This window comes from Schistocerca cancellata, chromosome 12, assembly GCF_023864275.1.
Source record: "Schistocerca cancellata isolate TAMUIC-IGC-003103 chromosome 12, iqSchCanc2.1, whole genome shotgun sequence".
NCBI lineage: Eukaryota > Metazoa > Arthropoda > Insecta > Orthoptera > Acrididae > Schistocerca > Schistocerca cancellata.
In genome coordinates, this window is record NC_064637.1 from 104,671,170 (window position 1) to 104,683,230 (window position 12,061).

The window sequence follows — 12,061 nt, forward strand, 5'->3', positions numbered from 1 at the left end:
TCTTTGGACGTTCTCAATCTCTTGAATTAGACCCAACTGGTAAGGGTCCCATACAGACGAACAATAAGACTGGATGAACTAACGTACTGTAAGCAATTTCCTTTGTTGAAGGACTGAATCGATTCAGGATTCTACCAATAAACCGCAATCTAGAGTTCGCCTTACCCGTTACTTCTGTAATCTGATCATTCCATTTGAGATCATTTCGAATAGTCACACCCAGATACTTGACGGACGTTACCGCTTCCAAAGACTGGGCATTTATTTTGTACTCGTACATTAATGGGGATTTTCGCCTTGTTATACGCAGTAGGTTACACTTACTAATATTGGGAGATAACAGTCAGTCATTACACCACGCATTTATTTTGTGCAAATTCTCATTGATTTGTTCGCAACTTCCGTGTGATACTACTTTCTTGTAGACTACAGCGTCATCGGCAAACAGTCTAATGGCACTGTCAATACCATGAACCACATCGTTTATGTAAATCGTAAAAATCAGCGGACCTATTACGCTGCCCTGGGGCACACCTGAGCTTACACTTGTTTCTGTTGAAGTCACCCCGTTCACGACCACATACTGCTTCCTGTCTTTTAGAAAACTTTCTATCCAACCGCATATGTCATCGGATAGACCGTTAGCGCGCACTTTTTGCAGCAAGCGACAGTGCGGAACTGAGTCGACCGCCTTACGAAAGTCGAGAAATATGGCATCAACCTGGGAGCCGGTATCTACAGCCTGTTGTTCCGGGATTTGTTTTATATATATGTACATCTACACTGCCGCAAAACAAAAAAACTTTCATGGACAGTGTTCAGTAGCACTAGGGTGAGACGTATGCATACTGAAGGGTTGTGGTGTTAGCGATTCATTTGTCACGACCATTTGCGTTGAGTTTGTATGTCTCTGCACCCTCTGTTTTGACTCTGCAGGCAGTAACTGTGCCGAGTTCAGAGGTGGACAAGGTTTGCAAAATTCATGCTACGGTTAGAATCTTGCTGCACCGACGAGTACTTGCGCGTGTTGAACTACAGCCATTTGGAAAATTTGCCGGCCGGGAAATCAAACCTGGGACCCCGTGATCCAGAGGCAGCAATCTTAGCCATTAGAGGCTGGATGAATGTCAAGTACCTGAAGACCTTGTAAAACTTATGGAGACAATCGATTTGTGGTTACTATGCTCCAGTCTGACGACTTTTTGATTTTAGGAAAACATACAGACATGAACACAACAAAAATAAATATTTCCAAATACAGGTGGATTCAAGTGAAAAAAATTGCACCTTGTGTCGTCAACACGAGAACAATGTACATATTTAAAGACTAGAGCTATTCTAAGCTTTTCAAGGTATGGGTTAGCATGGACACAACAATCTGATAAATGATCGAGATTTCATTGGTACTTACCTCGTTTTTGTCGATAAGTGTATGACATTTAGCACACCATGCGTTTTTCAGAATAAAATATGTATTTTTATTGATAAAAGGAAGGGAACTTAAAAAAACTGTAATAGTTATGTGACTCTTACTGTAGACAATAAATAAAAATATTGCTGTGTTTTTTTTCATTATAATATCTTTGTGAAAACTTTGAGATTCGCCGATGACATTGTAATTCTGTCAGAGACAGCAAAGGACTTGGAAGAGCAGTTGAACGGAATGGACAGTGTCTTGAAAGGAGGGTATAAGATGAACATCAACAAAAGCAAAACGAGGATAATGGAATGTCGAAATAAATCGGGTGATGCTGAGGGAATTAGATTAGGAAATGAGACACTTAAAGTAGTAAAGAAGCTTTGCTATTTGGGGAGCAAAATAACTGATGATGGTCGAAGTAGAGGGGATATAAAATGTAGACTGGCAATGGCAAGGAAAGCGTTTCTGAAGAAGAGAAATTTGTTAACATCGAGTATAGATTTAAGTGTCAGGAAGTCGTTTCTGAAAGTATTTGTATGGAGTGTAGCCATGTATGGAAGTGAAAGATGGGCGATAACTAGTTTGGACAAGAAGAGAATAGAAGCTTTCGAAATGTGGTACTACAGAAGAATGCTGAAGATTTGATGCGTAGATCGTATAACTAATGAGGAGATATTGAATAGGATTGGGGAGAAGAGGAGTTTGTGGCACAACTTGACTAGAAGAATGGATCGGTTGGTAGGACATGTTCTGAGGCATCAAGGGATCACCAATTTAATATTGGAGGGCAGCGTGGAGGGTAAAAATCGTGGAGGGACACAAAGAGATGAATACATTAAGCAGATTCAGAAGGATGTAGGTTGCAGTAGGCACTGGAAGATGAAGAAGCTTGCACAGGATACAGCAGCATAGAGAGCTGCATCAAACCAGTCTCAGGACTGAAGACAACAACAACAACATCTTGGTGAAAAGAGAAAAATTGAGTAACTCGGAGTCAGTTTTTTGGCTCTTAGCCCGTTGTTGATTTCCTCTCTACATTTATGTTCAAGGATGCATTTCTTGCGGTGTTTTCATATTGTTGTTGAACTTATGTATTATGAGGCCAGAGGCACACACCACACGGTGGCTGTACGTGTATGCCCGGACGGATTTTTTTTATAAGGCGTTGTTTCTCATCAGGAGATGACAGAGCGCAGCTGAAGTGAGCGGCGCGCGTGCCGCTGGAGAGGGAGCGGGCCGCGTTGGCTTCCCCGGGCCGTGACTCACTGCCCACTTGAGACATCCTGGAAACGCTGTGCTGTGCAGCGCGGCGCGTATTTTTAGCGAACCGGAGTCGCGAAGTGCAGCCCATCTGGCCATCTGGCCCACAGGAGGGACCCCGGCGTCGGTCACTTGTTTGGAGAGCTGGTCAGCCGCGCTCCGGTTGACCGAGCAGTTTGAGGCCGACCGGACCGAACAGAGTGAGCGGTCATTTCACGAAAGGCCGCCGACAGACTCTGGCACTTTGTGTTCTGATATGCCTTCTGTGGTAAACAGAAACAGGTACTTTAGAGTCATGTCGATACGCGGCGTTCCCCAAGGAAGTGTTATAGGCCCTGTATTGTTCCTGATCTATATTAACGACATAGGAGACAATCTGAGTAGCCGTCTTAGATTGTTTGCAGATGATGCTGTCATTTATCGCCACGCGGGATTAGCCGAGCGGTCTAGGCGATGCAGTCGTGGACTGTGCGGCTGGTCCCGGCGGAGGTTCGAGTCCTCCCTCGGGCATGTGTGTGTGTGTGTGTTTGTGTGTGTGTGTGTGTGTGTGTGTGTTTGTCCTTAGAATAATTTAGGTTAAGTAGTGTGTAAGCTTAGCAGTTAGTCCCATAAGATTTCACACACATTTGAACATTTTGTCATTTACCGTCTTGTAAAGTCATCAGATGATCAAAACGACTTGCAAAACGATTTATAAAAGATATCTGTATGGTGCGAAAATTGGCAATTGACCCTGAATAAGGACAAGTGTGAAGTTATTCACAGGAGTACTAAAAGAAATCAGCTAAGTTTCGATTACGCGATAAGTCACAGAAATCTGAAGGCTGTAAATTCAGCTAAATACTTAGAGATTTCAATTACAAAGACCGCTACGGTCTGAGGTTCGAATCCTGCGTCGAGCATGGGTGTGTGTGATGTCCTTCGGTTAGTTAGGTTTAATTAGTTCTAAGTTCTAGGGGACTTATGACCTCAGATGTTAGTCCCATAGAGCTCAGAGCCAGCCATTTTTTCAATTACATAAAAGCTAAATTGGAACGATCACATAGATGACATTGTAGGTAGAGCAAACCAAAGACTGCGATTCCCTGGCAGGACACTTATAAGGTGCAACAGGTCTACTAAAGAGGCTGCTTACACCACCCTTGTCCGCCCTATTCTGGAGTATTGCTGTGCGGAAACCGCATCAAGTGGGACTGACGGATTACATCGATAAAGTACAAATATACATCATCGTTTTGTATTATCGCGAGATAGTGTCACAGACATGATAGGTAAATTGGAGTGGCAATCATTAAAACAAAGGCGTTTTTCGTTGCGACGGGATCTTCTCGTGAAATTTCAATCACCAGTTTTCTCCTCCGATTGCGAAAACATTCTGTTCGCACCCACCTACATAGGGAGAAGTGATCATCACGATAATATAAGAGAAATCAGGGCTAGTACAGAAAATTTTTAAGTGCTCGTTTTTCCCACGTGCCGTTCGAGAGTGGAACGGTAGAGAGGGAGCTTGAAGGTGGTTTCTTTGAACCCTCTGCCAGACACCTTATTGTGAATAGCAGAGTAATCACATAGATGTAGATGTTCTCGTGTTGACGACACGAGGTGTAATTTTTTTCACTTAAATCCAACTGTATTTGGAAATATTTATTTTTGTTGTGTTAATGTCTGCATGTTTTCCTAAAATCAAAAACTCGTCAGACTAGAGCAGAGTAATCACGTAAATGTAGATGTTCACCTGAGAGTATTATTGCATTTGTAGTTGTAAAATGGATATTATTTAGACCTCTCTAAACAGAGACCGGATCCCATATGAATATTTCACCCTGCAGCTGAGTGTACTGATAAGCAACTTTCTGGCAGATTAAAACTGCCTTCCGGAACGGGACTCGAACTCGGGACCTTTGCCTTTCACAGGCAAGGGCTCTTCTGTCTGGAAGATGGGGGACGAGGTAAAGCCGCAAGGACTCGGACGGTAGAGCACATGCCCGCGAAAGGCAAACGTCCCGAATCCGAGTCTCGGGTAGCACACAGTTTTAATCTGGCAGGAAGTTTGAGATCGGATGGTTGCCTGATCTTTGAAAGAGTGGAGGAGTAGAAATAAGCTATGCACAGTGTTTAAAAAAAAAGTCACATATTGCTACAGGACGTACTATTGATCAAAATTTGAAGAAAAATTGGTATAATTATACACCGTAAGACAAAAAGACGCACCACGAAGGAATTATCCCAATGGGGCCGAAATCGGGAGATGTAGACGTACAGACAAACAAATCAGTAAAGTTTCAGAAAAAATGGATGATTTATTCAAGAGAAATATCTTTACACATTGAGCAAGTCAATAACGCGTGGGCCGGCCGGTGTAGCCGAGCGGTTCTAGGCGCTACAGTCTGGAACCGCTACGGTCGCAGGTTCGAATTCTGCCGCGGGCATGGATGTGTGTGATGTCCTTAGGTTAGTTAGGTTTAAGTAGTTCTAAGTTATAGGGGACTGATGACCACAGATGTTAAGGCCCTTAGTGCTCAGAGCCATTTGAAGCATTTGAATAACGCGTTGGTCCACCGCTGGCCCTTAGGCAAGCACTTACTCGCCTTGGCGTTAATTGATACAGTTATATGTATTCTGTCCAATTGGCGCGTTAGATCGTAAAATTCCTGAGGGTCCTGCCTGTAGTGATCCAAATGTTCTCAGTTGTGGAGAGATCGCGGCGACCTTTCTGGATAAGGTAGGGTTTGGCAAGAACGAACACAAGCAGTAGAAACTGCCGCTGTGCACGGGTGGGCGTTATATTGCTGAAATACGAGGGTAATCCCAAAACTAAGATCTCCTATTTTTTATAAGTACATAGACCTGTTTATTTCTACAATGGTTTACATCAGTTTACAGCATGAACATTTAGCTATTTTTCGACATAATCACCATTTCTGTCGATGCATTTTTGGAGACGCTGTGGCAGTTTTTGAATGTCCACGTCATACAAATTCGCCGCCGTGCTGTTCAGAAAGTTATGAACCTCTTCTTTCACCTCGTCGTCGGAGCTGAATCACTTTCCGGCCAAATGTTCTTTTAACCTAGGGAACAGGTGATAGTCACTGGGCGCCAAGTCAGGACTATAGAGAGTGGGTGGGTGATTATGTCCCACTGCAACTGTTGCAGGAGAGCAACGGTTTGCAGAGCGATGTGTGGGCGAGCGTTGTCATGGAGAATGGGTACGCCCTTCCTCAACATTCCTCTTCTCCGGTTCTGAATTGCCCGTTTGAGTTTTTTCAGAGTCTCACAGTACCTGTCAGCGTTAATTGTGGTCCCAGTGGGCATAAAGACGACCAACAATACCCCTTTCCGATGTTTGTTAGATCTTCCGCGGCTTTGGCGAAGAAGGATGCCGCCACTGGCGTGATTGTTGCTTGGTCTCAGGTGTAAAGCAGTATGCCCAGGTTTCGTCACCCGTGACTATTGAGCCCAGAAAGTTGTCCTGTTCGTCTCCAAGGTGGTGAAGAAATGCGCGGGAAGAATGAACTCGTTGCCGCATGTCGTCCTCAGTCGGCATACGTGGCACTCATCTTGCGCACACCTTCCGGTAGTTCAATGTTTCCGTTAAAGTTCTGTGAGCGGTGCTTCGGGAAACCTCAGGAACCGACGTGCAGAGATCATCCAGCGTCATCCGCCGATCTTCACGCATGCTTTGCTCAACCTTCAACACTGTCTCCTCAGAAAGTGACGGTTTCCCGCTCCTTTGTTCGTCTTGAATTTCGGCCCGACCAGCTGCAAACTCTCTATACACCACTGACGAACATTTTTGACATCCATGCACGACCCACCATACACTTCCGTCAATTGGCGATGGATTTAAATAGGCGCAGTGCCCTTTGCGTTCAAAAACCGAATGTTAATGTTGTGGTCTTCAGTCCAGAGACTGGTTTGATGCAGCTCCCCATGCTACTCTATACTTTACAAGCTTCTTCATCTCCCAGTACCTACTGCAAACTACATCCTTCTGAATCTGTTTAGTGTATTCATCTCTTGGTCTCCCTCTACTACTTTTACTCTCCACGCTGCCCTCCAATACCAAATTGGTGATACCTTGATGCCTCACAACATGTCCTACCAAGCGATCGATCCCTTCTTCTAGTCAAGTTGTGCCACAAACTCCTCTTCTCCCAAATTCTATTCAATACCTCCTCATTAGTTATGTGATCTACCCATCTAATCTTCAGCATTCTTCTGTAGCACCACATTTCGAAAGCGTCTATTCTCTTCTTGTCCAAACTATTTATCGTCCATGTTTCACTTCCATACATGGCTACACTCCATACAAATACTTTCAGAAACGACTTCCTCACACTTAAATCTATACCCGATTTTAACAAATTTCTCTTCTTCAGAAACGCTTTCCATCCCATTGCCAGTCTACATTTTATAACCTCTCTACTTCGACAATCATCAGTTAATTTGCTCCCCAAATAATAAAACTCCTTTACTACTTTAAGTGTATGATTTCCTAATCTGATTCCCTCGGCATCACTCGACTTAATTCGACTACATTCCATTATCCTCGTTTTGCTTTTTTTGGTGTTCGTCTTATATCCTCCTTTCAAGACACAGTCCATTCCGTTCAGCTGCTCTTCCAGATCCTGTGCTGTTTCTGACAGAATTACAATGTCATCGGCGAACCTCAAAGTTTTTATTTCTTCTCCATGGATTTTAATTCCTACTCTGAATTTTTCTTTTTTTTTTTCCTTTACTGCTTGCTCAATGTACGGATTGAGTAATATCGGGGATAGGATACAAAACTGTCTCATCCCCTTCCCAACCACTGCTTCCCTTTCACGCCCCTCGTCTCTTATAACTGCCATCTGGTTTCTGTACAAATTGTAAATAGTCTTTCGCACTTGGCGGTAACATCCAACGGGAGCTCCATTCTCAACGGCTGCCAAGCCAAGACTGAGCTGCTCAGCGCGGCGTGCGCATGTTTACACACAGCACGTGAAACACTCTTCGTAACAGTGTGGCCAACTGCCACACAAACAGAGTTCTGTACTTATAAAGAAATAGGAGACCTTACTTTTGGGATTACCCTCGCAGAACCCCAGTTCGGCTTGTGACGAGGGGCAGCAAGCCGTACCGCTGTGCTACAAGGGTCCACGGATGATAACCAAAGGGACCCTACTTTGAAAAGAAATGCCACTCCAGACCATCAATCCTGGTTGTGGGGCCGTGTGACGGGCATCAGTCAGGCTGGTATCCAGAGCGTCTCCAGACAAGCCAGGAACTTATAAAGTTTCTTCTGCCACGGCCATACATCAACAACTAAGTTCTTTCAAATAGTTTTCCGTCCCTGACAATTAAAATACCTTCGAAAAACCATCAAAGTTTCAGTTTTCTTCTTGAACTAAAATTTCCAACTCAGATTTCTCTCTGATGTCCTACACAGCATGTTCAGTGTATAAATTAACATCGGGCTTGGGCTACAACCGTGTCTCACTCCTTTCTCAACCATGGCTTTTCTTTCACATTCTTAGGCTCTTATAACTGCATTCTGGTTTCCGTAAAATTTGTACATATTCGTTCGCACCCTATATTTTATCCGAGAAAAGACCCGCCAGGGTAGCCGAGAGCGCTAATGCGCTGCTTCCTGGACTCAGGTAGGCGCGCCGGCCCTGGATCGAATCCGCCTGGCGGATTAACGGCGTGGGCCAGTGTACCGGCCAGCCTGGATGTGGTTTTTAGGCGGTTTTCCACATCCCACTAGGTGAATACTGGGCTGGTCCCCACATCCCGCCTCAGTTACACGACACACAGACATTTGTAACACTTCCGCACTATTTCATGGTTTACACTAGATGCAGACAGCTGGGGTACACTGATTCTGCCCTGGGGGGTGGGGGGGCAGGAAGGGCATCCGGCCACCCCTTTCAATTAACCTTGCCAAATCCCTTGAAACCACGCCGACCCTCCGACCATTGCGGGACAACACAGCGCTAGTGAACGAAAGACAAGAATTTTATCCGAGAAAAGTTCAGAATTCCAAAGAGCTGCACGAAACACGATGGACAGACTCCTAGCACAGAGTCTCACTTTTCATTTCTTCATGTTTCTGACTCTGTGCTAAATCTGATTTATGCGTTCAGCCTGTCAGCTGCAACATAAACTAAAATATTGACTTGTTCCGCTAAGTTGCTGACGTACAGTGAGGCCCATAATTACTTTCTTTTCCCAGCTCTTAAAACTGTGAATCTGTCTGTTACTATTGACTTGCTGACACCATTTTTCTTCTCTGTTCATAGATCCTCCAGAACTTGGGGAAGGTGGACCGCACTGCAGACGAAATTTTCGACGAGCACTTGCAGAACTTCACACGCCAGCAGAATGCCGCAAACCGCCTGCAGAAGGAGTTCAACAACTACATCCGCTGCGTCCGGGGTGAGTGCCACAGAAGTAGCGCCACCGTTACTCTGAATAAGTCTAGCGTCGAGCACCATCTTGTGCACCATTTGGTCTTGTCTTAGGCCACATGGCGCAAAAACGTACCATAGTTTGCATAATAATAGTAGTAATAATAATGATAATAATAATAGAAACAACACTAGACAGTCATTTAGGTGAAAATCAAGGTGGTTTTACGAAGGGAAGGTCATGCACAGAATATATATTTAATCTCGAGTCAGTAATTCACCACAGATTACTTAATTCAAAGGACATTGTAGTTTTGTTTGCGGATTTCACAAATATTTTTGATTTTGTTGATAGAGAAGCTATAGACAAAACAAATCGACAGTTTGGCGTAAAGTCTAAACTGGCAAACCTAATCCGTGAACCATTTACAGATGCAGTCTGTAAAGTAAAGTTTATGGAAGTAACTTCAGAGCATTTCAGAATAAAAACATGTGCACGACAAGGCGACGGCCTATCCCGAATTCTTTTTAATCATGATTGAGAGAAAACAGAATTTGGAATGAACAATTTATTCAACTCGACAGGTGTGGCAGATTCCGTAATAACCTACTTTTTTTTCTGTTTCATCGGTCTTCTGACTGGTTTGATGCGTTCCGCCACGAATTCCTTTCCTGTGCTAACCTCTTCATCTCATAGTAGCACTTGCAACCTACGTCCTCAATTATTTGCTTGGCGTATTCCAATCTCTGTCTTCCTCTACAGTTTTTTTCCCTTTACAGCTCCCTCTAGTACCATGGAAGTCATTCCCTCATGTCTTAACAAATGTCCTGTCCCTTCTCCTTATCAGTGTTTTCCACATATTCCTTTCCTCTCCGATTCTGCGTAGAACCTCCTTATTCCTTACCTTACCAGTCCACCTAATTTCCAATATTCGCCTATAGCACCGCATCTCAAATGCTTCGATTCTCTCCTGTTCCGGTTTTCCCACAGTCCATGTTTCACTAGCATACAATGCTGTACTCCAGACGTACAGTCTCAGAAATTTCTTCCTCATATTAAGGAAGATATTTGATATTAGTAGACTTCTCTTGGCCAGGAGTACCCTTTCTGCCATAGCGAGTCTGTTTTTGATGTCCTCCTTGCTCCGTCCGTCATTGGTTATTTTACTGCGTAGGTAGCAGAATTCCTTAACTTCATCTACTTCGTGACCACCAATACTGATGTTAAGTTTCTCGCTATTCTCATTGCTATTACTTCTCTTTACCTTCGTTTTTCTTCGATTTACTCTCAATCCATACTCTTTACTTATCAGACTATTCATTCCGTTCAGCATATCATGTAATTCTCCTTCACATTCGTCAACCTTCCTCGATGTACAGATTGAACAGTAAGAGCGAAAGGCTACAGCCTTGTCTTACATCCTTCTTAATACGAGCACTTCGTTCTTGATCGTCCACTCTTATTATTCCCTCTTGGTTGTTATACATATTGTATATGACGCGTCTCTCCATATAGCGTACCCGTACCTTTTTCAGAATTTCGAACATCTTGCACCATTTTACATTGTCGAACGCTTTTTTCAGGTCGACATTCTATGAACGTGTCTTGAATTTTCTTTAGTTGTGTTTCCATTATTAAACGCAACGTCAGAATTGCCCATCTCGTGCGTTTGCCTTTCCTAAAGCCAACCTGATCGTCATCTAGCGCATCCTCAATTCTCTTTTCCATTCTTCTGTATATTGTTCTTGTAAGCAACTTGGATGCATGAGCTGTTAAGCTGATTGTGCGGTAATTCTCGGACTTGTCAGCTCTTTCCGTCTTCAGAATCGTGTGGATGATGCTTTTCCGAAAGTCAGATAGTATGTCGCCAGACTCTTACATTCTACACACCAACGTGAATAGTCGTTTTGTTGCCACTTCCCCCAATGATCTTAGAAATTCTGATGGAATGTTATCTATTCCTTCTGTCTTATCTGATCGTAAGTCCTCCAAAGCTCTTTTAAATTCTGATTTTAATACTGGATCCACTATCTCTTCTAAATCGACTCCTGTTTCTTCTTCTATCACATCAGACAAATCTTCTCCCTCATAGAGGCTTTCAGTGTATTCTTTCCACCTATACGCTCTGTCCTCTGCATTTAACAGTGGAATTCCCGTTGCACTTTTAATGTTATCGCCCGTGCTTTTAATGTCACCGAAGGCTGTTTTGACTTTCCTGTATGCTGAGTCTATCCTTCCGAGAAACATTTCTTTTTCGATGTCTTCACATTTTTCCTGCAGCCATTTCGCCTTAGCTTCCCTGCACTTCCCATTTATTTGATTCCTCAGCAACTTGTATTTCTGTATTCCTGACTTTCCCGGAACATTTTTGTACTTCCTCCTTTCATCGATCAGTTGAAGTATTTCTTCTATTACATACTCGTGTGGGGAAAAAAACAAAAAAAAAATCTTGTTGCTAAGCAGATATGAATGAATTGTGGCTGGCAAAGATACACCAGCTGCTCATTCTTTCCCTATCAACGATTTGTTAGATGCACCGAAAGTGTGAGGTGCGCGAGACTTGAGAACCGAGTAAACAGTTCGTGAATAGCGTGACTCGGGAGAGGATTCAATGACCTTGTGACACCTTTCTCAAGTGAATCAGTGCAGGTATCCAAGCTAGAGGATTGCAGTGACATACTGATAAGTGGGCTCATACTGCCAAGTTCTTTGTAAATTTGACTAGATTTTTTAATCACTGGAGTAACATTGTATGCTCTCTCAACCCATGACATTTCATTTCGTTTTCTCCTCACATTTTTTTGCCGGGCACTCTATTTTGTGAACAGTAGTGTTGCTGTAACACTGCCTTCGAATACGTCTGTGCACCAAGTCCGCTTGCAGTGGTGTCGTGCACAGTCGTCCAGGATTCTCATTAAATGAAGAAGAATTGATTTTAGTGACGCGTTTCCGCTTCGAAGTGAGCCCCAGTGACTAACGAACACTTCTGTT

The 12,061-nt window shown here is 43.6% G+C and overlaps 1 protein-coding gene across 2 annotated transcripts in view; it reads left to right on the top strand.

Moving 5' to 3' along the window:
- LOC126109601 (myc box-dependent-interacting protein 1) overlaps positions 1-12,061 on the top strand; it is a 473,035-nt gene that overhangs the window by 423,496 nt on the left and 37,478 nt on the right. For both annotated transcript variants that reach the window (XM_049914643.1, XM_049914644.1), the window contains exon 2: positions 8,962-9,097. In XM_049914643.1, coding sequence (XP_049770600.1) covers positions 8,962-9,097 — 136 coding nt within the window. The remainder of the gene's footprint in view (positions 1-8,961; positions 9,098-12,061) is intronic.